This window comes from Panicum virgatum, chromosome 2N, assembly GCF_016808335.1.
Source record: "Panicum virgatum strain AP13 chromosome 2N, P.virgatum_v5, whole genome shotgun sequence".
Classification (NCBI taxonomy): Eukaryota; Viridiplantae; Streptophyta; class Magnoliopsida; order Poales; family Poaceae; genus Panicum; species Panicum virgatum.
In genome coordinates this window covers 15,878,162-15,905,204 of record NC_053146.1, presented here as the reverse complement: position 1 = coordinate 15,905,204, position 27,043 = coordinate 15,878,162, and the positions used below count along the sequence as shown (strand labels likewise).

General features: G+C 45.6%; 3 protein-coding genes and 2 long non-coding RNA genes across 6 annotated transcripts in view; 1 reads left to right on the top strand and 4 right to left on the bottom strand.

Moving 5' to 3' along the window:
- Positions 1-2,619: 2,619 nt before the first annotated feature.
- LOC120662444 (thaumatin-like protein 1b) lies at positions 2,620-5,181 on the bottom strand. Its single transcript, XM_039941590.1, has 2 exons — positions 5,109-5,181; positions 2,620-3,392 (listed from the first exon to the last, which is right to left on the bottom strand). Exons 1-2 carry the CDS (start codon positions 5,179-5,181, stop codon positions 2,698-2,700), a joined length of 768 nt encoding a protein of 255 aa, XP_039797524.1. The 3' UTR covers positions 2,620-2,697.
- Positions 5,182-7,342: 2,161 nt separating this feature from the next.
- Positions 7,343-9,688, bottom strand: LOC120659855. Its single transcript, XR_005669220.1, has 2 exons — positions 9,286-9,688; positions 7,343-9,030 (listed from the first exon to the last, which is right to left on the bottom strand). It is a non-coding gene; the product is annotated as an uncharacterized LOC120659855 (long non-coding RNA).
- LOC120659856 lies at positions 8,704-10,639 on the top strand. The gene is made up of 2 exons (XR_005669221.1): positions 8,704-8,905; positions 10,293-10,639. It is a non-coding gene; the product is annotated as an uncharacterized LOC120659856 (long non-coding RNA).
- A 4,147-nt stretch (positions 10,640-14,786) lies between these two features.
- LOC120659854 (homeobox-leucine zipper protein ROC6-like) lies at positions 14,787-17,433 on the bottom strand. 2 transcript variants are annotated; one of them, XM_039938110.1, is made up of 6 exons: positions 17,029-17,433; positions 16,825-16,921; positions 16,502-16,717; positions 16,186-16,360; positions 15,657-16,057; positions 14,787-15,475 (listed from the first exon to the last, which is right to left on the bottom strand). In XM_039938110.1, the coding sequence occupies exons 2-6, from the start codon at positions 16,867-16,869 to the stop codon at positions 15,026-15,028; spliced, it is 1,287 nt and encodes a 428-aa protein (XP_039794044.1). In that variant the 5' UTR covers positions 16,870-16,921; positions 17,029-17,433; the 3' UTR covers positions 14,787-15,025. The 2 variants fall into 2 exon arrangements, with proteins under 2 accessions (XP_039794044.1, XP_039794045.1); XM_039938111.1 differs by having other exon boundaries at positions 15,657-16,054.
- Positions 17,434-24,277: 6,844 nt separating this feature from the next.
- The window catches only part of LOC120659852 (BTB/POZ domain-containing protein At5g41330-like), a 30,673-nt gene continuing 27,907 nt past the window's right edge, over positions 24,278-27,043 (bottom strand). The window contains exon 4 of the transcript XR_005669219.1: positions 24,278-24,956. The gene's annotated coding sequence lies outside the window, so the exon portion shown is untranslated. The remainder of the gene's footprint in view (positions 24,957-27,043) is intronic.

Sequence of the window (27,043 nt, the reverse complement as noted above, 5' to 3'; positions counted from 1 at the left end):
CCGCTGCCACTGCTGGCGGCTGCACAAGCTCCTGAGCGTCGCTGCTCGCCGCCGCACGATTTCACTCAAGCGCGCCTACTCTGCTGAGAACCAAAATCCCGAGCCAAGTACAAACACAAGAACAAGAGAAGGGTTTTATGTTTCAAAAAAAAAAAGAACAAGAGAAGGGTTTCAAACTTCAACTCCAAATTCCTCTTTCAAATCACAACGATTCGAAAAGAAACTCGAGCTTGAGATCCACAACTTCAAAAATTAAATGATCCAAAAATAATTGTAAAGATTAAGTAAAACTCGCGAATTGAAAATCGCACCAAAGATGACCTCCGTTCCCAAGAAAATCTCCACGAACTCTAAACCGAAAATTAGAAAAATAAAGAGAAAATAAAGCTAGGGTTAAGAGGGATAACCTAGCAAATATTAGGAATCACACGTGTGACTGATAGTCAAATCAACACATAAGGCAGAACAATTTTTATATTGTAGAAAAAATTTTGTTGTGGAACAATTTTTATTAATGGAACAATTGAAAAATTATTTCGAGCAAAAAAATAGTTCCACCAACAAATTCGAATGATCACACATAAGAGCCAGTTTGTTGGGCTGATTTTAGATCCAAAACATAGAATGGGTTGGTTGTGATGGGTCACGTGCGTGACCTCGAGCAGCCCCGATAACCCTCTAACTAGCCTTGCCTCTCTATATAAGGTATCACGCCTTTCTATATAAAGTTTCTGATGAAAGATGAAATTGTCCTACTCTAATAACTAAGATAACTACCCATGCAGAGGTAAAATGATCCAGATTTTTGTAGAACTATCCGTCAGACATGCCGCCTTCACAACTTTATTTCATTTCGATGCAAACTTCGCGATATCGTCATGTGCCCTTCATCTCAGCAACCTGCACGCACCAGACGCGCCCTGGGTTTTGAGACCCAAAACGATAAACCTGCTTGCCTGGTGGGTTTGAGGCACAAACCACCAAATCGTCCATCTTCCCTTGGCTGCCACACGACCGTCTCAATGTCGATGCGTATCTAGTCTCTGCTAGGCCTCCAACGCTCATCCCACTTGACTCGAAGACGTCGTGTTCAGCCATCCATGTACTCTCAGTGCATCACGTCACTACTACAATATTCTTTTCAGAGGCGGTTAAAATATATTTTCAAAGGCGGGCAAGGGCAACCGCCTTTGAGCAAACGTCTCTGTAAATGAGTCATTTTCAAACGCCCGCCTCTGTTAATTGAATAAAAAAACAAAAAAGGAGCCAGGCTCGCTGAGCTCATCGGAGCCCGCCGAGCGCATCTGCACCGGCGCCCACCGCCCATGACTCCCACCGCCGCCGAGTGCGGCCGCCGCCACCCGCCCATACCGGATCCGCCCCGCCCGAGTGCGTACGCCGCCATCGACGTCGAGATACGTGCAGTCGCCGCCGCACGCGCGTGTCGGATCCTCCCCACCTGGGTGCGGACGCCGCCGCATGCCCGCGCCGGATCGACCCGCACCTGGCAGCCGCTGTGCTGCGCGCGGCCGCCGCCGCACGCCCATGCCGGATCCGCCCCGCCCGGGTGCGAATGCTGCCGCTGAGCGCGGCCGCCGCCGACGTCGAGCCTCGCGCCAGATCCGCTCCGCAGATTTCACACGTCTAATTCAAAATGCAAACACTCATATCTGAATCCAAAATATTATCGTCAAAGCTTTCGGTATAATTTGGATTTAAAGTATTTGCACTGAGAAATTTGGAAAGCAATACTTGTATTTTCGAATTATGATATTTCAATTTGGGTTTTGCAAGTTTCATACGGTAAAATCCAATTTAACTTATTTTCTCAAAAATGGCACTGCATTGTAATTTCTCGTTAGGATATTTAATTTTTAAAATTATTTATTCATAAATTTAATGTTTTAATACATATCTGAATACTGCATACTTGTGCTTTGCCACTCTTACGGAATCATCAAAGAGTGTAGTTGGATGCGTGGCGTGGGCACAAAAGTGCTATGAAAAGTGGAGAGAGATTGAGGGTAGGGAGCGATTTTAATTAAGCAGTTGTGGTAAAAGTGTGAATCAGGATTTAAAAACGTGTCTTTAAATTCCACGGAATTTCTCCCTTGAAAATAAGGAACACTAAGGCTATCTCCAACCATTCCCCCCATCCAACTCCCCCCAAACGTACTATTTACTATATTTTACTACCTCCCTCCAAAAGATTCATCCCCCTATAACTCCTTCTCTCCAACCATTCCCCTCATATATATATATTCCCTCTATATACTATCACGCATTAACTAACTATTTATTTATCATTTTTGAATTTAAAAAAAAATCATACAGTATTTGTACTGTCATAATACGTATTATCATCATGTTACGGGACTCAAACGAGATTAATATCATGAAGAAACGATGTAATTAGAATATAGGGGAAGTTGAAACTGAGGGGAGGAGCGAGCTCCCCGGACACAGGGGGGACAGATAGGGGGCGCCGTTGGAGAGGGTAGCGGGAGTACTGTGCATGTGCACCGAATATAGGGTGAGGGGGACTTTTAGCGTGTATCGTTGGAGACAGCCTAAATAGCAGTTTTCCTGAAATAGTATCGGAATCTGAACCTAGTAGACATTTCGACATGAACACACGACCCCTCCGTTTACAAGTTGTGCCCGTGATCGGCCGGCAGCACGGGCACGGCGTGGCTCCTAGCTCGTCCCGGAGCCCGGGCAGAAGGTGACCTGGTAGTCGACGCCGCCGTTGCAGGTGAAGGTGCTGCTCCCGTCATCGTACGCGTAGCTGTAGGCCTGCGGGCACTGAGCCTTGAACAGCCTCGAGTACCCGCTCGGCCTGCACGTCGCCGGCGACGCGAACCGCCCGCGGCAGCAATACTCGTCGCTGCCGAACGCCAGGCACGCGCTCTTGCAGCCCACCACCGCGCCGCCGCCGTTCCTCGCCGCCAGCTCGCTCGGGCACACCCGGTTGATGTCCGCCGGGCACGACGTCCGCTGGCATCGCCCGCCGGCGCCGGCCGCGGGCTCGATGTCCACGGGCAGGTTGAAGCCGTCGACGTTGCTCACGTCGTAGAAGTCGCTGGCGCCGCCGAGGGTGAACTCGGCCAGCGTGGCCGGCGGGGCGCCGCCGGCGCCGCCGCACGCGACCTGCCCCGTCCCGCAGTCGCCGGACTCGCAGGAGAAGCGCGCGCCGGGGGGCGTGGCGGTGCAACGGTAGCGGCCCCACACACGGCCCGACCACGTGGCGCCCACGCCGGGGAAGGAGACGGAGGCGCCCGGCGCCAGGGCGAAGCCGGTGGTCGGGAACGCGGGGCCGCTGGAGGTCAGCGTCGCCGGCCAGACTGTCTCCGGGCAGTTGTTGCGGAAGGTGAACGTCACCGCCGTCGCACCTATCGGCCGGTGTCAAAGAAAGAACGGCATGTCAAGATCATCACTTGCATCCACTTGCCACAAAGCCAACAATGTAGATCGAAGATATCAGCTAGACAATAGATCAATGCAGATCAAACCAATTTGGCAATCCCTAGCTATCTAAACTGCTTGTTCTTGTTACAAGCATTGTTGCATCTTGCTTTGGCATCTAATTTCCCCCTCTTGATGAACCTAGCATCAGCTCGCTTGCTACCTTTGGCACTGCGTTGTCCCATGAAACTTGCACTGCGTCGCCACTTGTTTCTTTGAGGTGATGAGTATCGAAGAAGTTGGATCTCAGGTGTTGTTTCTTGTTTCTCAACAGTAGTGCAAGCACAGAGAAATAGTAGTCCCTCCACTCCAAATTATAGGCAATTTGACTTTAAACCCAAGTTTGATCACTCATTTTATTTAAAAATTTGTGCAAAATATCACTTCTTTTGTGGTGGTTTGCTTTATCAATACAAGTTCTTCAAAAATGACTTAAATTTGACTGTATTTGCATAAATTTTTTGAATAAGACGAGTGGTCAAATTTGCTATAAAAAAGTCAAACGACCTATAATTTGGAAGGGAAGGAGTTGTAAACATCTGGAATTACAATTGTCATTTTTCTATTACAGGGTTGCTTTCTTGTGCAAAAACAAACAAATTAAACAATATATATATAGCTATAGCAACAAACAAATTAAAAACAAGAGGAGAAGAGAAAGAAGACATAGCTAGCAACAAACAAACCAAGACATGTGCGTACGTTATGGACGATATAGACATAGCACAAAAAACATGGAAATGTAAAATATTTATATCCCAATCGCATGGATTCTGAAGAACAGATGGATGCAAGCGTGCACACTTGAGCTTCAGCAACAATAAGCACGCGATTATTATGAGTGTTGGAGTCTATGAGAGTGGCTCACGTCTAAATATAGTCGTGCTTGCTCATCTGTTTGACAAACACTACTATGAAAACTTAGTTTTAGGGGCGGGTGAAAACTTAGTTTTAGAGGTGGGTACCGCACCCACCCATATTTTTCGCAGCTAAAAATACTATTTTTAGGGGCGGGTAACGCGTCTGTTCCTGAAAATCCATTTCTATGAGCGGGTCAACTACTATAGTAACCTCGTTCGGTCACTTCTTTTGCAGGAACGGGTTACATTTTGATCCGTCCCTGAAAAAAAAAGTGTTGCTACAAATCAGTTTTGTACTAGTGAAAGGTTGGAATCCATCCGGCTAGCATTAGAAAGACATTATGTCATGGCCAATGCTTAAAACCCCACAAAATGTTGTACGCATATGAACAAAGTTAAGTTGAACAAACGTGGCGGATATTATATATTATGCTTAATTATATGTGGAACTAAAATCCGAAGCAAGGCCATTACTGTTCATTAGTACCATGACAAATGTACCACTAAATGCAGCCCACGCGGTTCTAAATTTCATCCTCGCGCTTGATATAGTTTCCCAATTTGTAGGCTTTTGCAGCGTTCTTTAATTTCAAGTATTGTTTAATTTGTTGGTGGTGCCTAGAGCACCAATCAGAGTACTCTACGAATCATACAAGAGGAGCGAGGGAATTAAGATTTAAGAACGAGTCTTTGCTACTGGATCAGCCGTGCTAAATCTGTAAAAGCCTCAAAATCAAAGGAAAAAGGAAGCATTCTCTGTATACTGTATGTGAGTATACTTACCATGTGTATTGAGGAGGAAGGCAAAGAAGGCGATCAGACGGAGACGATCATACACACCTCCGGCCATCGCCATCGACGCTGCTTCTCTCTCTCTCTCTCTCAAATACCCTCTGTCTCGCCTTCCGAGTTGTTCTTCAAGAGAATGTCACATGGCTTGTGGGCTATATATACATGTGTCGTTGTGCGCTGGTGGCCGGAGGGCTGGACGCGGCGCCGTGCGTTCACTGATTGCCATGGAGATAAGATACCAGTACACGTTTTAGCGTACACGCATGTTGTTGAAGCTAAACAACACTACCTTTCAAAAAAAAAGAAGCTAAACAATGCTGGTATCTACTAGCTATAGTAGCATGGGCATCACATCACCCTCTGTTTTGCCACTAACTTTTGCCACAGAATTCACAAGACGCGCATTAGAGGCGCCCAAGTCAAGCCTGCTGGCAGGAGAATTCTCATTGCGGCTATGCAGGCAATAATCGTGTTCCAGCTTGATAGAGGAGCGACACGATTGGCACACGCATCATTTTTTTTTTAGTCACGAGAACCACAACAAAATATTCACCGTAACAAAACTTGCAACGGGCAACCAAAGGGGGTGAATGATAGCTTTTAAAAACTTCTCTGAAAATCCGACTCCAATTCACTGCCTGAAATACCTCTTCTAATCATCAAGATGACACGAATCAACTCGTGACACGCTCATCAGTAAAAATTAAGAATCTTTGATGCAAAGCGGAATCAAGAGAAAAGTAATCTACTCAAGCAACACACAACACAAAGCAGAAGCAGCGATTTTACTGAAGTGCCAAAAGAGCTTTTCCAAAAACACTTGCGCAAAAGAACTTTCTTCGCAACTTCACTTAACCATGCAAGCGACGATTCAACAATTATTAGCAAAGCTCAAAGCCAAGCGTAAGCGAAGCTTAACAAAGAGCCGATCAAGAATCTCACAAAAAGATTATAACTAATCATGACAAAAAAGCCCTCTTAATTAAGCATGAAAATATCTAAAAACAATTAGCAAGACCAAGCACTTGATTAAGCATGCGAATTACTGTAGACTCATTTGCACAAGCAAGAGATAATTATCTAGTCTAACAGGAGGCAAGAATTAACTAAAATTAGTTAGAACAGAAACTAATTAGCAAAAACTAACTAAGCATGATAGCAACAAATAAACAAATTTCAGCATCATGAGGACCGTTGTGAAGAACTTGTGCCTGTCATCTTGAATCTTCGGCATTGCACTTCTTCCACTCCAATAACTGGCTTTCTCTAAGGAGAGTTGGTGCTGCATAGTCATAAATTTTATTTTGGTTGTTTGAGATCTTAAGTGTTGTGACTTTGTTCGTATAGCTTTCTTTGGTTTGTGCTGGATGTTGGACGTTGTATTGTTAGTCAGGTTTTACCATTAGGTAGATGAAGCCCGATTTTCAATCCATTATTAAAAAACAAGAAATAAACAAATGTGAGAGCTGTGCTGGCTGCCTTGGGCCGCGTGTGACTGATGCAGGCGTGCCGGCAGCCAACGTGCAGGCGTGCCGGCAGCCCACGAGCGGCTGCTGGCCCTGCTGCGCCTGAGCTTGGGCCGCACTGCGCGCGAGTGGGGCGCTAGTCCCGTGCCTGGGACGCCTCCTTGCGGGGTCTGGGCTGCGCCTGTGCCCCGATCTGGGCCGCGCCCGCGCCCCCTTCGTATAAACTGTTTGTGATATTTATTTTTCCTAATTTATCATGTACAAACAAATATTCGTGATGTTTAATATTTTATTTGTTGTACATTATTATTTATTCGATGTGTTTATTTTTGTATGTAAAAATAATTATTGTTCTTGTTGTTAAAGTGTCTGAAATTAATTATTTGGTATTAGAAAATATCACTCAAATATAGGCAAGTATGGTCTTATTTTGAAGATTTTGAAATAGTAAAGATGATGGTGCAATCGGAATTTAGTTTGGATGCACGATTTAAGATTTATAGATTTTTTATTATGAACTTCTTTTTCCTGCGGGTGATGTCATTAATTTGTCTCCAACTGCATGCATGTATTAACGGATCTATGATTGAGATTTGGCCCAAAACCCGTCCCACGTGGGAGCAAAAAATTAACGCGCTACCTAGCTGCACCCGCCGCACATCTAGTGCTCCGTGCGCCTCGTGGTGTGCTCGTCGCGTGTTCCCCCACCGCTCAGAAACCACTTTCTCATGCAGAAAAGAATGGAACAGAGAAAGAACATAATAAGAAAGGGCAAAAGTTCGAATCTTTGATTCAAAATTGCCTCCTCAAAACACAACGCATTCGAACAAGATTTCACCCATAGATTCATGACAACCATATCTAACAGATCCAGCAAAGGCTGTGCTTTGTATAGTATTGGTGACTGTATTCAAATCCAACAAGGGCCACTATATCCCAGCTTTTGTTGGTCCTGCCGTGGTCGGTGTGGATGTGGAGAGCTCCTGGTCCGAGGTGAAGTACTTTTGTTGTCGAACGCGTTGGCCCTTGGGCGTCGGGATGTCGTTCACCGCCGTCGTGGTGCCCGTGCTTCATGCTCGATGGCTGATGGCTCTGCTGGCCCGGGCAGGATGGAGGCGCGATGCGTCGCTGGCCTGCACGGAGCAAGCAGCGCCGGCGGCCGACGTCCTTGCGCACGGCGTCCCGCAGGAAAGCGAAGACGATGGGATGGACTCCGCCTGCGGGCAGCTGTGGACCATTCAATGAATTTCACCACAATAGCCAACGGCCTGTTCGGTTGGGGGGGAAAGCCAGTCAACAGCCCATCACCAGCCGAACCCATGGCGGGCTTGCTTGAACTTGAAATGGTTGGAGGCCGGCTGGAGCAGCTGGCGCTAGCTGGAACTAGGCTGACCAGTCAACAGCCCATCACCAGCCGAACAGGCTGCAAGCTGATTTCTAATCGCCTAAAATTTTACCTAAAGTTTCAATTACAGAGCAAAAGCTGCAATTCTATTTGATTGAGTTGTCTGACGTGGATCCATAAAAAGAGTCGCAATCCCAAAAGACATGTATTGTAAAAAAACTGCAAATTGATAAATTGCAACTAAATCACAGCGAAATATGTCAAATCACCCAGCAATGCAAGATGAAAAAAATGGTGTAACAAGAAAACTCTATCACAATCCATGCTAACATTAAGCAAACAGATTGAACCGTCATAAATCCATAACACTGGTGGCACAAAACCATAAGTCTGAAAACAAAGAGTGACGATAACGTTTCGACGAACAGTAAAGCAGCGTCTAGGAGGCGATCCATCCGAAACCATGTCCATGGATGATGAACCATTTTATTCTCTCCACCACTCTCAAATACCGGAAGCATTATTCGACATGGAGCACGACACCAGCACGCCCCGCGCGCGCATCAAGCCGGGAGGACCATCTCGGCCTCCACAGCCTTCTTGTGTTAGAGTTGATCTCTACGGGCCCGATCTAAAGATCGGGCCGGACCCCTTGAACACGCTCTGATCGGGGGCGTCCAGCCCATATGGCTGGTGCCCCCCCCCCCCCCCCCGTCGACCGCGCTATATAGAACAGGAGAGGGGCCGAGGCACATGACACGAGGTTCACCGCCGCCACAACCCTCTCCCACACCCCTACCGATCTAGGGTTACGCGAGGCCGACGGGAAGCGCCACCACGTCGCTCCCCTCCGCTACTTCCGTCGCCGGCCAGACCCGGTGGAGGCCAGAGGGTTTCCGCTTCCCTCGCCGACCACCGTCGCCGCCAGACCCGCGCCTCGACGACCCGGAGCTTCTCTGCGCCATCGGCGCCATGGGGTTTGCATCCTCTGCGCCCCCTTCTTTTTCTCTCTACCTCTCTCTCTTGTACTAGAAGGATGAACACTTGTTTACTACTCAGAATATGTAATCCCCATGCCCGTGTTTACATCTAGAAGATGATCCTGTACAGAAACCAAGAACCAGTGAACCTAATATTAGTATCAGAGCCGATCTAGTTGTAGATTGGGTTTTTGGGGAAGAATCATAGAAAGAAACAGAGAATCGTTGTCGAATCGAAGCAACAGAACCGAAAGAAAGCAACATTCGATCTCGGATCGACCCAGAACGCTAAGAACCCTAACCCTAGAAATCCCCAAACCCTATCCCTAAGAACTCTTGAACCGAATCACGAAAAGAACACCCCGGGGGGGGCCTACCTCTCCATGCCGACGCCGCTTGACGGCGTGCGGTGTAGAAGCCGCGGCCGCCGCTCGCCGTAACGCATGCATGCGCGGGGGCACGGCCGTGCAGAACCGGTGGTGCCGCCCGTGGCCACCTCGACGGCCGCACACTCACCCTCAGGCGAGCGCACGCGCCGGCGAGGCAGCCTCGGCAGCGCCGCCGCCTTTCCCGCGTCGACCACCACTGGCGTCGCCGCCGCCCGCTCGGGCTAGATCCAGAAGAGGGGGAGGACGGGGGAAGCAAGAAAGATAGAAGAAAGCCACCTGGCGTCCAGACCCGGCCGAGCGCCGGCGAGAGTCGCCGGCGACGGCAGCGCCGCTGGACCCGGAAAGGAAAGGGGAGGGTAGAATGGAATCCCGTTAGGGCTTCAGGGATCCCGGCGCCCTGCCGGATTTTCTGCCGCCACGATCGGCGCCCAGCCGTCGGATTCGATCCGATGGTCAGGGGCGGCCGGCCGGCCGACAGGCCGAAAACAGCCCATGAGGGAGCCGCGCGCGGGCATGTTTCCCGGCCCAGGCCCATGCTGCGGCCTGGGCGTGTGGGGGCGGCTGTGCAGCCGGGTTTTTGGGCCTAATCTCGCTGTGAGCCGCAAGAAACAAACAGAATCTCATTTTTTTCTATTAATTTCTGATCAGAAGAACCTTTTGGAATAAAGGGCCGCGGGCTGAATGCTTCTGTTGGGCCGAATGAACAGTGGAGAATAGAAATTTTCCTTTTTATTTTACCAGAAGCTCTTTTTGAATAAGATTTTTGAACAGTTTAAATTTGCACCAAAGTGTAAATTATTTTTCAGAACCAAGAACACAGAAACATACTTCTAAATATTTAGAACTTTTACATGTTTCCGCCGCGAAGAATTTAATTTGTTCCTCTATGTTAATTGAACCAACGAGATAATTAATATAGAGGCTTATAGAATTTTGTTTTTTAGAATTTTTTTTATACATTATGATATTGTAATTTCTGACCAAAGTTGTTGTAGGAAAGTCAAGCGGACCCGTACCCAGTAGTAGATTTCCTTGAATGAGGATTCTCGAGCAACAACGCATATGACGACCGGCGATTACTAGCGATTCCTGCTTCATGCAGGCGAGTTGCATCCTGCAATCCGAACTGAGGACGGATTTTTGGAGTTACAATATTATAATCTTGTCTAGAAATTTTATGCATTTTTTCTATCTCTGCCCAAAGGTGATTTAGACTTAATGCATATTTTGAATTTTGAATATAGAATTTCGACTTGAACGCAGAATTTTGGGCATTATGATATTGTAATTTCTAACCAAAGTTGATGTTACAATATTATAATCTTGCCTAGAAATTTTTATGCATTTTTTCTATCTTTGCCCAAAGGTCATTTAGACTTGATGCACAGAATATTGTATGTTTGATTTTTGACCAAAGTTAAATTTAAACATGCCATTATTGTTATCTTGAATTTGTACTCAAGTTTTTGAATTTTGTGATCCAATGCTATGCCATATGTGAATGCTTTCCAGAATAAATGGCCAGAACTATGGGAAATAGTTTTCAGAAGTTACAAATTGGTGTGGCGATGTCTAGTATAGATTTAACCATCATAATGCCAGCTTCAGAAGAACTAGAAAATCCCGTTAGGGCTCAGAACAAAGCAGACGATGCATGGTCTATTCAACAGAAAGCCCATGACATTGCTTGGACCAAAATAGAAATTTCAGCAGGCACGTTGGAATATTTCAAACCGCAAGTTCCTGATGATCATCAGAGGTACCATTTCAGATGGTATAAGAACGACAATTCCAGAATGAGTCGCCGCTACTGAGTATCTAGCAATGGTGGAGAGTCAGTTCACTGATTCTTCCAAGATTATGCTGCCGCTGTGGCTGAGCAGCATATATCCATGTTAGCGGTGGAATAAGATATCAGATTCTAGAAATGAGCCACATGGCAAACAAGTTTAAGACAGTGAACATGCCTATTCCAGATGCTTTCATTGTTCAGCTGGTGTTCAAGTCTATTCCCAAGGACTTTCCGACTTTTCATGTCAATTAGAACACTCAGCCAGAAAATAAGAACATTGAGAAATTGTTTACCATGTGCAGTCAAAAATAGGATAGACTCCTATTCCAGATGCTTTCATTATTCAGCTGGTGTTCAAGTCTATTCCCAAGGACTTTCCGACTTTTCATGTCAATTAGAACACTCAGCCAGAAAATAGGAACATTGAGAAATTGTTTACCATGTGCAATCAAAAATAGGATAGACTCAAGGCCGCCAATGGAGGTGAGCTTGTCTTCCATGTTCAGCAGAAAAACAAGAACAATCAGAACAATAAGAAACTTTTCCACCTAGTACAAATCAGAAGGAATTTGATAAGTGTGTCACGATCAGATGATGACTCTACTGATTGTCATTTTGGTGATGGCAAGTGTGAAATATAGTTTAATAAAGAATGTGTTAGTCTTGCCTTCCGACAAGACAAGATATACTTGCTTTCATTATTAGAGAATGCGAATATTGTAAGTTGTAAGAATAAGAATTCTTCCTCACATGAGAATATTATAAAGAAACACAAACGAATTGATGCAATCTCGTCGAAATTATGGCACTGTCGTTTAGGCCATATTTCGAGGGGGAGAATAGAGCGCTTAATGAAAGCATCAATTCTTCCGCCATTAGAATTTTCAGAATTAGAACAATGTATTGACTGCATTAAAGAGAAAATAAAGAACGACTGGAAGCATTGGATAAATTCGAGATATTTAAAGCAGAAGTAGAAAATCAATATGATTTAAAGATCAAGATAGTAAGATCCGACCGTGTGTGGGGGGGGGGAGTACTACGGTCGGCACACCCCATATGACCAAATTTCTGAACCTTTTGCGAGGTTCCTTATTGAAAATGCATAGTTGCCCAGTATTCGACACCGGGCGAGCCTCAGCAGAACGGAGCAGCAGAAAAAGAAACCGTACCCTGATGGATATGGTCAGAAGTATGAATTATGGACAGAAAGAGAACCCTCGCTTAATCACTTTCGTGTGTGGGGCTGTCCAACTGAGGCTAAGTTATTTAATCCAAACACTGGGAAATTAGATTCCAAGATACTCAGTTGCCATTTTATTGGCTATCCAGAAAATTCCAAGGGATATCGCTTCTACTGTCCCGACAGACACACAAAGTTTATAGAAACAAGGCACGCTGCCTTCTTAGAAGATCAGATGATCGGGGGGAGCATGGTAGCCAGAAAAATTGATCTTGAAGAGAAGCGGGTATTTGTTCCCACTCCGATGACTCAAGAGCCCTATTTCTTGTTGCCTGTGGTTGCGGCACCGATAGAGCAGGAAACTGCAGTGCCAATGCCTGTTGTCAGTTCTCCCGACGTGGTAGCAAATGGAAATGAGGACCCTGTTTCTCAGGACCAAATAGAACCCGTTGCCATGGATAAGGGGGAGCAGCAGCAGCCTCCTGAACCAGAAATACCAGTCACAATGGCCCCGAGTAGGCCACAAAGAATTAGAAAATCAGCTATTTCTGATGACTATGAAGTCATGAATTCAAATGGAGGATGATCCCACCTCTTTTGAAGAAGCCATGAAGAAGCGTGAATTCATCCAAGTGGACTGCAGCCATGGAAGATAAAATGAAATATATGAGTGCCAATAGAGTTTGGGACTTAGAAGAAATTCCTAAAGGAGCCAAAATAGTAGGCTGCAAAAGGGTCTACAAGACGAAATGTGACTCCAAAGGGAACATAGAAAGATTTAAACCACAACTTGTGGCGAAAGGCTTCACGCAAGGAGAAGGGATAGATCAGAATGAGATATTTTTTCCGGTCTCATGTAAAGATTCTTTCAGAATAATCATGGCCTTAGTTGCACATTATGATCTAGAATTACATCAGATGGATGTAAAGACGGCATTTATGAATGGGGATTTGTATGAAAATGTCTACATGGCGCAGCCGAAAAGTTTTGTCGTGAAAGGCAAAGAAAACTTAGGGTGCCGCCTGAAGAAATCGATTTATGGCTTGAAGCAAGCCTCAAGGCAGTGTTATTTGAAATTTGATGAAATAATAAGAAAGTTTGGATTTAAAGAAAATAAAGAGGACAATTGCATTTATGCAAAATTCAAGAACGGGAAATTTATTTTCCTCATCCTGTATGTGGATGACATTCTGCTAGCTAGCAGTGATGTCGATCTACTACTGGAGACAAAGAAATTCTTGTCCTCGAAGTTTGATATGAAAGATCTCAGTAAAGCTTCATTCGTTTTAGGAATTGAGATTCATTGAGACAGAAGAAATAGGTGTTAGCATTATCACAGAAGGCATACCTAGAAAAGATATTAAAGAAATATGGTATGCATAAAAGTAAACCCACACCTGCTCCAATAGTCAAGGGTGACAGTTTTGGGAAACATCAGTGTCCCAAGAACCAGTATGAGCTCGAGCAAATGAAGGCAGTGCCTTATGCTTCAGCTGTCGGAAGCTTATAGTATGCACAAGTGTGCACACGCCCTGACTTAAGTTTTGTTACCGGGGTACTTGGCAAATACCAGAGTGATTCAGGCATAGAGCACTGGAAAATGGTAAAGAAAGCTTTACGCTATGTGAAGGGTACAACAGGCCTCATGCTGACATATAGAAAATCAGAATCTTTAGAAATAGAAAGATATTCTGAATCAGACTTTGCAGGAGATGCGGATGATAGAAAATCCACGTCCTATCTTCACTCTTGAAAAAAAAGCGATATCGTAGAAAAGCTCCAAGCAGTCAGTCACAGCATCATCCACGATGTATGCTGAATTCGTAGCATGTTATGAGGCCTCAGGGCAGGTCACATGGCTTAAGAAATTAGTACCCGGATAGAAAGTGGTCGACAACGTAGCAGCAACGAGCCAGCAGTATTTTGTGCTCATAACAACAAGTCGAGTGGTGCTGCCAAACACATCGGCATTAAGATTTATGTTGTTATGGAGCAGGTCCAGGATCAAGCGTTTTGTCTAGAACATGTCAGAACAAACATGATATTAGCGGATCTGCTTACAAAAGGCCTACCACCCAAAGTGTTCAGAGAACACTTAGCCGGCATGGGTTTAAGGGAAAGCCTATAATTCCTGGACAAAGAGGGCCCAAGAATAAGACTCTGTTCCAGACTGGAAAGGTGATTGTGGCTGTTAATCTGACGGTAATAACTGTCATGACGAGGCACGCCCTATACACTGATCTGCGATGGGATGGACCAAATTCAGATACAGAACAAGAATAAGAATAATGAGAGATCAAGGGGGAGAATGTTAGAGTTGATCTCTATGGGCCCGATCCAAAGATCGGGCCGGACCCCTTGAACACGCCCTGATCGGGGCGTCCAGCCCATATGGCTGGTGGGCCCCCGTCGCCCGCGCTATATAGAACGGGAGAGGGGCCGAGACACAGAACACGAGATTCACCGCCGCCACAACCCTCTCCCACACCCCTACCGATCTAGGGTTGCGCGAGGCCGATGGGAAGCGCCACCACGTCGCTCCCCTCCGCTACTTCTGTCGCCGGCCAGACCCGATGGAGGCAAGAGAGTTTCCGCTTCCCTCGCCGACCACCGTCGCCGCCGGACCCGCGCCTCGACGAACCGGAGCCTCTCTGCGCCATCGGCGCCATGGGGTTTGCATCCTCTGCGCCCCCTTCTTTTTCTCTCTACCTCTCCCTCTCTTGTACTAGAAGGATGAACACTTGTTTACTACTTAGAATATGTAATCCCCATGCCCGTGTTTACATCTAGAAGATGATCCTGTACAGAAACCAAGAACCAGTGAATCTAACATCTTGATCGTCTCCATCACATGGCAGATCAGCTTCCCGATGTCATCAATGGCCCCAGCGGTGTCGGGCGGCGGGCCGGGCAGCAGCACCTGGTAGGCCATGGTGACAAGAGACCCTCCGGTGGCGCCGTCGCGGAGGACGGGAGCGCTGGAGGAGGTGCTCGGAGCGTGGCGAGCCTTGCTGCCGCGGCCGTCCGGGAGGATGGCGAATCCAGACGGCGTGGGGAAGGAGGAGGCGGCGGCGGCGGCGGCCATGGCAGCATCCATGGCCATGGCCTCCTCCCCAATCGGAGTGTACACCACCAGGGAGCCCGACGCGTCGGTGCGCGCCTCCTGCAGGATCAGCACCCTGCCCTTGGTTCCATCAGTCATCTGCAAGAAGAACAAACAGTATATGATTTAAGTGTTTCAAGAAACAAATGGAATGCACTTTGATGACTAAAGGTGGATCAACAAAGTGACTATCCCAAATCAAGTTCTGAAGCATTTTACTTTACAAGTGCTGTTTTAGCAAGGTGGAAGTGTCAGGAAATTTTAAAAGCTGGAAACTTACATTGGAGAGGATGGAGACGACGTTGCCTGAGAGGTAGCCCGTGGAAACAGACCTCAACTCCTGCACCGCGGCACCATTGGCGAAGACGAAGTCCCACTCGCCACGGCGCTGCTCGTCGCGGAGGTAGCCGAACACGCGCTCGGGCGGAGTGCAGGGCAGCCGCAGCGTGGTGGTCGCGCTCAGGTACCAGCTCGCCGGCTCGCCGGCCGCACCGCCACCGGGTTTCTCCCAGGTCACCATGCGCACAGCTGCATCAAACCTCTCGACGCCGGTGCCGATGCTGCCAAACCAGTCGTTGATAATGCCGGTCGTTGCCGGAGTCCGAGGGATGGGCCCGGAGACAGCCGCGTAGAAGCTCGCCATCATCTGCTGCGCCAGCTTGAGCATGCCAGCGGCTTCTGCTGATGCACAATTTACAGAATGACAGAGAACACACACACACACACACACACAAAAACTGTCAGTAGAATGCAGGTAAAAAAGCTGTTCAGATCAGAGTGACACTGGTTGCTGTTGACTACTAATTAACCTGCGTTGTTGTTTCCTGGATAAAGGCTGGAGTACAAAGCAGCGGCGTGTTCACGCTGCCTCTGGAGTGAAGCGAGCCAGCGATGCGCACCCAGGGCTTGCCCGTTGAGGAACAATGGCCTGAACGTCGGTGGCATGGTGGTCTCATCATACTCGGCATGAACAATCCATGTGACCTGAAATTATTAATGTACATGTATAATCCAATGTTGTGAATGCACATCCTTTGCAACATGTACACAAATAGCTATGAATAATTCCACAAGTTTGATAATAAGCTATCCAGAATTAGTATCTAATAACTGTGACAGGAGTACCTTGCAGTGGCCATTGCTCATGTCCTCAATAAGGCAGCCGGACGGCAGCAGCCTGCAGCCCATGTACCTAGCCGGCAAAACTTGTTGCCCAAAGATGCCATCGACAGAGACGTCCATCACAGCCCATTGCCTCTCAGCAACCAGTTTGCAGTACCTCAAGATCTTCACGGTGCGGTTCGGCACGCATGGCGACTGCACCCACATCTCGGCATTCATCTGCAGGTGCTCCACACAACCAGTTAAGATTTATCATTGGTCGCCGGTGTTTGATCAAGATCAGCCACTGAAGCACAGAATGTTCGTGTAAGAATGCATGTACTCACCAGCTGAATCTGCCCATCAGCGAAACTACCAGTGGACACAAACATCACCGGCTACCACACTTGCCACAACCCCAGTGAACGTCTCGGACCAGCGAGCCTGCAAAACACAGCAAAGGCACACGCACAAGGAGTCAAGGACACATGAAAAGCCCTCCACGATAGGTGTACAGTGTGTTGCTGAAGAAATGGAGCAGATAGGTGTACAGTGTCCATGAAGATGCTGACGAGCTCAGCAGCACTGCCCCGAACCATGGCAGCGTCCCTGGTGGCCTCCACGGCGAACCCCTCGGGGCGGCGGAGCCCGATCATGGCCGGGGAGAGTTCGGCACGGTACTCCACATAGTTCATCACCTCGCCGCCGTCTGCGGCAGGGAGCCACATCGGCTCCCCCTTGGTCGCGAGCACCAGGAACTGCTCCATGGAAGCCTTCGCGTGGCGGAGAAGCGCTTCACGACCAGCGTCGCTGCTGCTGCTGCTGCTGCTGAACCACGGCACAGGTTGGGCGAGAGCGGAATCGCGGATGATCTTGGTGTGGACGGCAGAAACACGCAGGATTTCATCCTTGAGCTGTGCGTTCTTGGCGAGCAAGCGCTGCTTCTCCAGCAGTGGATTGAAGGGCGGGATCTTGCCATCGCACTTGACACATCTCTGCGTCTCTACAGCCTTACGGAGTGACCGGTTCTCTGCCTTCAGTGAAGCATTCACTTGCTGCATCTGTTGGTTTTGCTCCAGCTGGTCCTTCTTCTGCAAAGATTGATTGGAAGAAACAGAAATTCTTTTCAGATGGCAACATGAACTTGGCAAAACAATGACCTTGGATTGGAACAAGATTTATGGGGGCAGGCTGTGCATCACGAAAAGGCTGGCTGCTAATGTAACATCAAATGTGTCATGGTGGAGAGAAAGATATGCTACCTTCACTAGGGAGCGTCTGTTTTGGAACCAGAACTTCACATATTTTGGCGCCAAACCAATCATTGCGCCAAGTGCCTGCATTGCCTGGGGATCCGGGTGAGTACACTGGTCATACGCACTGCATCATAAGGTTAGAAGCAGATGAGGTCAGGCACATTCTTGAGACCAAAAGGCAGTGAATGATTCGTTTTCGTTTGCGGTGTCTTACGCCATGAGTTCTTGAATCTGCTGTGGTGTGTGGCGCTTCACACGCTTCTTCGACGGCTTGCTGCGCCTATTAGGAACGTAGTCTTCGTCTTCAGGATCAGTGTGGGCATGGTCCTCATCTCCCAAGAGGTGATCAATTGCATCCTCATCGTTGTTCCATGGAAGCGGGATGGGCTCATTGAGGTCCAGATGCCCGTTCTTGTTGGCTGCTTGCTGACCTCCTTTCTCCATGGTGACCTTGTAACCCAAAAGAGAAAGGGAGTGGCAGTGAGAGATAAAATAGCCAGGGAAAAAATGGTAGAAACTTTGGAGAATTACAGCGTCTATAGTAAAAAGTAGCCATTAATGGCAAGAATACGTGGACAATACACACAAATAGAACAAATAAATGTACTCTATACAGAATTCTGCGGGACTAAATAAAAATATTTGTGGTATATTAAAAGGGGAGTAGTCCTAACAAAAGATAATTTAGCTAGAAGGAATTGAAATGGGAATAAAGCCTGCTGTTTTCGTAGTAAGCCTGAAACTATCCAACACCTTTTTGTTGAATATCATTATGCAAAATTTCTTTAGCTTGCAATTTATTTTGTGCTAGGTATACCACCACCTGTAAATGTAGAACATATGTTCAATAACTGGTCTAAACAGGAAGGGCAAAAGCATAAATGATATAAATGTACTCTATATAGAGTTCTGCAGGACTATTTGCAAGTTTATTCTTTCGCAAGCTATTTAGGTAGATGGAAATATAAATTAAATTCAAAAGACAAGCGACATGAAAAATGCATGGCTCCACGTGCTGTATCAGTATGCTGGCCTCAGGGGTGGATCCAGAGCGGTGCAGGGGTCTGGAGGCCCCTACCCCAATGCAACATATGGAGGACCCCCCCACCCCCTCCAAATAAAAAAAGCAATTTTCAATCATGAATGAAAAAAGGGAAATGAGCCCCCTAGATTTCAGATCCTATATCCACCACTAGCCTGGCTGCTGGCCAAATATCACTATGAGGATGTGAACGCGTAGCACTACAACATTTAAATTTTAGAAGTTATTTCCATAACTCACATGGATGACGAATGGAGAATTGGAAAATAAAATGCGTATACTAACATGAATCATATAAGGGTCTACATCGTGTTCGCCACACAACTGAGTGATGATGGTGCAGTGGCCTTGGGGGGGGGGGGGTACATTCAGGTGGACAAAGCCGCAGGGAGATTTGCATATGCGGCAGCGGCTGGGGAGTGGGGCCACTTGCGAGCGAGCGTTTGCCGCTATCCATTTACAGCGAACGAACTCTTCCTCAGTCCCTCTACTGTTTATCTTCCTTATCTGGAAGAGGATCCTCTACAGTACTTAAGAGTGCAGTCACTGACATATGGCTCAAACCCCGCACATTGGTTATCAGGAATCCTTCCTCTTCTCCTTCCTCTTTCCTTCCTTTTTCTTCCTCCTGCTGAAGATCCAATCTATGGCCATTCACCACCATGCCACCCCCACGGCCCTCCAGATGAGGACATCACTCCTATGGATATACAAGAGGTTCCTCCACTGGACATTCAAACCATTCAAGGTCCAATCACAAGAGCTCGCGCGCGACAATTAAATTTAGAGGTGAGCTCGCTCCTAAGCGTTTCTATTAATAATTGTGAGAATGGTTTGCTACCTAATTTTTACAATGTGATTAGGAACCAAGGAGAGGGCTAGGGAACACATGAAGAGGAGCATGGAGGCGTGCAGGAACAGCAAGGGCCGCCAAGCCACATGGAGTCCCAATACAATTTAACTTCGAGTCCACCTCGGAGTCTAGGAGCAGCCTGACGTAAATTGGACGTCTAGTCCACATCCGAAGTCCGAATTCGACGATCCACATATGGATGGAAAGATAATTTCATGGAGCTTCTATTGGCGTTGGTTTCAGGCCCAAACACATTCTGAGTCATCGGGAATTGTCCGAGGAAGTTGGCGTCCAGAATCTGTCGCGGTGCTGCGACATCGTAATTTGGCCTTTGGGCCGTGTTTCTTCGTTGAGCCCATTAGGGGCGCGTCTAGGGGGGAGCCACGCCCCTATCCCCTATATCTAAGTAGCCGCCGCCCTTATTAGGGTTTGGGTTTTGCTTTAGATCAATTTGTCTTTGAACAGTCACCGTCTTTCGGTTTGTAGAACCCCAACTTTCGAGCTTAATCATTCATCTGCAGTCGCCACTTCAATTTGAGTGCTGCGTTTCTTTCGAGTTCTTGCTTGTGTTCTTCGTTTCGCAGGCAGGGATTAGCCTTCTCGGCGAGGTCAACCGGATTGTGACTACGATTGATAACTAGAGGAGTTGTGGTGCTAAGATTGCGGGGTTCGAGTTGCTGACTTGAAGCCGGATCGGTGTGTCGCATTCCGACCAAAATGAGTCATCCTTCACATGACGGAAGATCAGGCACCCCCGTTCATATCACCTCCTCCCATCCTCGGCAAACAGCACCGCCACCGATGTTGCAGCCGTCAACCAATCTCCCACCAGCCATTTCCACCTCCCGCGGTTAGCGGTGAGGCAGCCGGCAACCTCACCGCCCGCACCTCCTCCACCTACCCACCACCACTGGACCCCCTCCACCCCACGCCCTCCCTCTAACATCACCGGTCACAGATCCACCCAGCGACCCCCCCCCCCCCCCCCGCACGCACCTCCGCACCCCAACCCCTAATCTGATGGCGGCCGACTCCGGTTATGAGGACAAACTGCTTGCCAGGTTTATGGTACATGGATGATAAACGTGTGCACAACTATTAAAGAACAAGCATAACCTAACAAAAAAAACCTAAAATTAAATACGCTACAAAAGAGACAAACTAGACACTACCTCAAGTTTTTGGGCCCCTAGGTTTAGGCCCTGTGTAGATTCTAAACGTGTGCACCTCCAAAAAAAAGATTCTCTGCATTCTTGCTACAGATCTATCCCTTGCAGCCCTACTCTAATAGACGACATGTATCTCATGTCGCCAATCTAAACCATCCCTTGATTTCTTACTCCCCCGAGGATGGTTGAGATTGATAAGATAAGGTGCGTTGCATCGAGGTGTGGCTATACGGGGTTGGATTGCAAATAGATGCACATGATTTTTCCCTCATGGATAACCTAGCAAAGCAATCTTTTTTCACATGGCAATCCTTCCCCTCATACACCGAAGAAAACTATAAGAATGCAAAGAAAAACATACAAAGATTGATTGTTATACCTTTCGCTGATGAGATTCCGAAGGTATGAAAACACCAAAGGCGCTTCACAAAGAGGCGACGAGAAGTATAAGGATGCGGAGGACAAGCAGCAATCAGGCCTATTTATAACATCTTGAGTTGTGCATATTACAAAAAACACCCTATCACTACTGAACAGATTGTATCCAACTGTTAACTAATAAATGTTCTTGTGCCCAATATTGTCATTTTCGTATGACTACATCCATATCTTGCTACTATTCTAGGATATCATTAACGTATGCTAGAATAAATAAATATTTTCCATATTACACAATGCACTAGCAATTAATGTTGCATGATACAAAATTTTTGAAGTGATGTGAGCGGAAAAATCAAATTTCTATCATACAATTGATGCGGGATATTTTGTGATCTAGTTGTTCCAAATCTTCTCCTTTATTCATTATGTTCGTGGCATCAGAGCAGATTCATCTCCTGAACCTTTGTAGCATATGTTACCCACTGTGTGTTGTTGCTTCCCTCCTACTCAGCAATTGCTAACCTTACCACTCCATGGGTTACTGGTGCTCCCACCTTATCGACCTGGCCAATTGCACCACCAGATCTGTCAATAGCATGGTGGCTCATATCCTTCAATCCTGAGTGGCCACCACCATTTACGATACCTCCATTAGGATGCATGTGATGGGTGATCCTCAACTCCAAGTTGATTAACTTCATCAAGTGGTAGACACACTTTAGGCCACCTAGTGCAACTTTAGTCTTGTATCCCACATGAATAGCTTTGTACCGACACCCAAACGATCCTAGATTGGCTTAGGTGGATAATTTTGGACAACATCGCTATGCACATGTAGCCTCTCCACTGCCAACAATGACACAAGCACCATCTACACACGCAAGCAGATCTACTTTGAGATGCAAGGCAATTTTTCAATTACTAAATAGTTGCAATGGATCAAGACAACCTCCAAATTTTGTTAACCATGTGAATCAGCATGACCCATGGAGCTAACTCATGTCGACCCAACTCAACCAAACTTGGCTATGGTTTGGGTGCACTGAAATTCTTGGTCACCACATGACGAATACTCACCCTTGAGCGTATGAAATGATATATTACACCTGTCCAAGCCTCATCGCCCAACCATGGGCAAGAACAGGTTTGGACCCTCCTGATCATAGCCCTCAATACTATGCAACTCCTGTCACGGTTGGTTGTCATCGACACTGTCTCTACATACCACAAGGCCTTAGTTTTAATTTTGGCTTGTCCACAAAGTAGTTGCATGTGGTCCAAGATTTTGATACTAGTTTCTCTATATCAATATAGACCAAAAACCATGTGTCATATTTACAAACTATTTGCACTAAAATATTCCTACAATTAAATCCACACATCATGATCTGAATTTACTATATTTTGTTAAAAATAAATTTAATGACACACAGAGCCCCTTATACTTATGATTTTGATACTATCCAAACACAAGATCTTTTAAAGGATCTAGATGTCATCTAGTGGGGAGAATAGATATTTCTGCAAAATTTAGCTGATGGAAAAATAAAATTACTAGGCAACCTGGTTAGTCAACGAATGTTTTATAATAGGTCTAGAGGATCCCATCGCGAGTTGGATGATCTGGTCATAGAGGGAATGATGCATATGTCAAACATTTGACTGTATTGTTTGTTACCCAAGGATACCGACTAGAGGGGGGAGACAATAGACGGTTTTAACTAAATTCACAAACACTTAGCAAATTTAATTAGTAACACAAGTGAGCTCCTATTTCTACCAACACCTATCACTAGTGAAGGTTTGCAACCTAGGGTGACAAGTAGCAATTCAATATCTAGGAAAGTAAAGTGCTCAAATTAAATTACAAGAAATAAATTGAGCAAAGAAATACCCAGTCATGAGACCAATTTTTCCCATGGTATCGATGACTTGCCTATCACCACTAATCCATGTTGAGGTGGATTCAAAGCTTTAACCACTCCTCTATCAAGATTTCTCTTGGTCTTGACGTGGCTTGAATCAATGAATCTCTCCATACCTCGATTCCACTAGAGTTGCTCTTCACCACTCCAGCGAGATGAGCACAAGACTCTCACAAACCAAACCGGGCTCCTTCACAATCTTCTTGAAGCGCTCAACAGTTTCGCCTTCTCCAAGCCATCTAGGGAGCAGCAACCCCCAAGAGTAACAAGTCGATGACACTTGCTTGAAGACTCCCTAGTGCCACAAAGCTCAAATTCTTTATGCAATGCACCAGGATGCTGTCAATTGACAAGGATGCAATCAGAGAGAGAGAGAGAGAGAGGGAGAGAGAGAGAGGAAGTGGTTGGCTCAAGAATGTCAAGAAAGTTTTCTAAAGTGCTAAGAGACCTCACCCATGGCCGAGCAAGAAGTATATATAGCCACCCCTTTGAACTCTAGCCGTTACCTTCAAAACCCATTGGAACAGAGTTATCGCGGACTGTCCGCTTCATAAAAACCAGACTATCCAGCATTCAAACCCAATAGCTAGAACTGCAATAAATGCATGTCAGAGTCGACTATTTTACCCTTGGCGAACTGTCCACGCCCAATGGGCAAGCTGTTCGCAGCACAAAACTCCAAGCACTCAGAGGCAAAAACCTCTCTAACAAAATCTGGATCTAATCGCCGGACCGTCTACAACCCTGGGGCGGACTATCTGCAGCCCTAAGGCGGACTGTCCGCCGTTCAAAGTTTCGGTGCAACAAGAACCAATAGTGGTTCTGACAAAAATTACACTTTTAGCTCCAATTTGAAACAACAAGTCTTTGTTCTTTATTTTGAAAGGATTGCAGACTATCTGCCATCTGAACTAGACTGTCCGCCACTACGTGTTAGCACTCATGTTAAAGCTCAAATTTCCATTTCCATATGAAGTTAGCCCTCATGCATGTAATGCACGTGTTTGACCAAAATGACACTATAGAACCGTCGAACAAACGTACATTGACCCCTCTTGATAGTATGACTATCTATCGTATTAATCCAATCATTTCTCATTCACTAATCACCACATGACCGGCAAAGATAAAAAATCCCTATCAATATACCTTTGCTTTGAGCTCTTCCTTAAACACCAATTCCAAGCTTTCTCATATCATTGGTGTATGCTCACTTTTACCTTGGATCAACCTATACTCATTTCTTGTCAAGAAATTGTTAGTCCACAAACGTTTGTCATTAATTACCAAAACTCGAAATAGGAGCCTAGATTCTTTCAGCCAACAAGTAGAGTAGGATAAACCACTAAAAAGTTAACAAGAACAATAATGATGATAAATGTTGTTAAGAAGTTCATATCCATAAAGGGAAATATGCCTTCATTGAGTAGTTCACTATTGTTAGCCTTCAAGAGTACGCATACCGTTTATGATTTTCACCTGAAAGTATTCTTAAGTATTGATTTACATAATCAATGAGGAGTGTACTAACCATAAGCTAATTTGTTTGGGTTAAGTAATGATAGAAAGAGAATTCTTTTATATGGGTAGAAAGGATCTCTTAGGGTCCACGTAGTTTTCTATCTAGTTAGATAGTTTATGCAGATCTTATGTACTTCTTCCTTCTTCAGCCATCGCTACACCACAGGCTGAGGAGAAGCTTGCAACTATAACAATTTAAGATCTTTATGTACCAACCTGAATGTGGTGAATTGCAAAGGATAGACAGGATGCCGCCACATACTGCCTACCAATTAGTCTTTGGTGCTGGGTGCATTGCTTGTTAAACTGCAGTCTAGTACTCACATCCAGAACTGAAAATACGAGCAAGCACAAAAGATAAATGCATAAGCTATGTCTACACAAACAAAGAACCTACACATAAAAGATAGATAAGAACTGAATTTATTATTTAACTAGAAAAATAAGATTATAATGTTACCCGGTCATAATGAGAAGACATTACTCTTGGTGGAGCTCAATCTCCCAGCCACAAAGTGGAATAAGGGACTACATCTCAAACTCCTCTCTTGAATTCTCCAGCTCTAACTCTCTTTATTTCTAATCTTTGAAGCGCTTAACCTTGCCTTTGCTCTTTCAATGTGTGTTTGCATATGAGGCAATATGCTCTAAGCCTCTAATAGCTTAGATAGGTTGGTGAAGTGAAAGGGGGTACTTATAGACAAAGGGGAGAGTTGGTGTGTACATGCTCTGATGAATACAAATCTTGGCACTAGCGATCCACCATGGCTCCAACCACGAAGGATAACCATGGTGTCTAGGATCTAGCTAAGTCATCTCCTAGGTAACCTTGAAAGTTTACAGTGGCGCGCCCTCATCTCCTTATGATATGTGTCCCCTAATTTCATTAGCATCCGGTGTACGAATGCAAATGTTGGTCGAGGTGGGAGTATTTATACCTTGAGGATACCATGGTAAAAATAGAATGTCAATAGGAGGAGATTAAGGGTGAGACCCAATCTATACCAAAAATAAAAAAATAAAGGTTTGACCTGAAATATAGGAAATCATTGGTCGGCTAGCCTAGCCCAAGCTGGCCGGCCTAGCAACTAGCTCAACTAACCTCCCCTTTGTCCCACATGCAAAGAAGCCCAATAATAGCCTTGGATCTAGAGGATGACAAGTAGAAGGTCGAGATCACTTAAACATGGATTGGACATCCATAAACCGACTTTCAATGACTTCAAATGACATACTACATAAGCACTTGGAACAACTACCAACAACTAGTTGGAGTATATCTACAACATCCTGTGACAAATTTTAGTTCATCAAAGAACGAGGCAAGTTTGTGTTCCTGTAACAAAACATCCAAAAATGTCACGGAACCATTTTTGTCTGCGACGAAGAAACTTTCATCATGGAACCATTTTGTTTCTGTGACGCGTCGCAAAAACATCACATAACTTTATCCACAAGTAATTTAGGAGCTAAGTACTTGAAATTATGTTGAGATTAATCCAGCTTCAACTCTGAGCCATGCAGCTTCAACCATATTGGCTACTGTCAGTAGTACCGGAGGAAGAATCTGAATCAGGAGGGTTGTGGATAATCTGAATTCAGCGTGGGGATGGTCTTCATTTATTGACATTGCAGTGTACGTTTTTTGTTTGTTGGGAGAGGTAATAGTCAAAACCATGTGCAGTAGAGAGAAAATGTCAAAAGGAAGGATTCATGAGTTCACATGGGTAGAGAGGCATTATTTTTTAATCAATTCCTTTCAATTGTGGGCGATACTTTTTTACATGATATCGGTTTATGATGTAGGTTTGAACAATTCAAGAGTCATGAATTAGTAGTAATGGTAGTGCAAAATTTGGTAATCATGCAATGCTACTAACCGAATTGTTTGAAACATCCCCATCCTCAAAGTCCAATCACTCCTCAAAGCCCCAATTCAAAGGATGAGGCAGCATTACTAAAGTTCTCTTCCACTGGTAAAGAGTTACTTGAGTAATTCGTCTATTGTTTACGAATGGAGCCTACACCCTGTGTTTCTTCCTTTTCTTCCTTAACTGGATATCAATTCAATAGGAGTGCTGGTAGTTTTAACAACAAAATGAACAATAAATATAAAAGTGGAAGAAAAAAGGACAGAAGTGCTACTTAAATTCTGGCTGCAAGTCCCGCAACACGCTCTAATTTCCAATTCAATGTACTTTCATTAGAGAATAGAAATATTGAATGGACGAACTGAGCAACATGATAAAATCCAAGCTTTCAAAGCCTGGGCAACAAGATTTGAGCTTCTCCAACATGAATGGATCCTTAAATCTCGTTAACTCTAGATGCAGTTAGCTTATTTAGGAACAATGATTTAGGAGCTCTTAATAATTTAAAATCAATTGAACACTCAATAGTATGCAAACATATAGTTATA

Coding starts and splice junctions, on each gene's coding strand:
- LOC120662444 (XM_039941590.1), bottom strand. CDS start 5,181: ATGGCGATGGCCGGAGGTGTGTATGATCGTCTCCGTCTGATCGCCTTC. Junction 3,393..5,108: donor CTTCCTCCTCAATACACATG/GTAAGTATACTC, acceptor ACCGGCCGATAG/GTGCGACGGCGGTGACGTTC.
- LOC120659854 (XM_039938110.1), bottom strand. CDS start 16,869: ATGTTTGTGTCCACTGGTAGTTTCGCTGATGGGCAGATTCAGCTG. Junction 16,361..16,501: donor TGAGCAATGGCCACTGCAAG/GTACTCCTGTCA, acceptor TAATAATTTCAG/GTCACATGGATTGTTCATGC. Junction 15,476..15,656: donor TCGTCTCCATCCTCTCCAAT/GTAAGTTTCCAG, acceptor TTCTTCTTGCAG/ATGACTGATGGAACCAAGGG.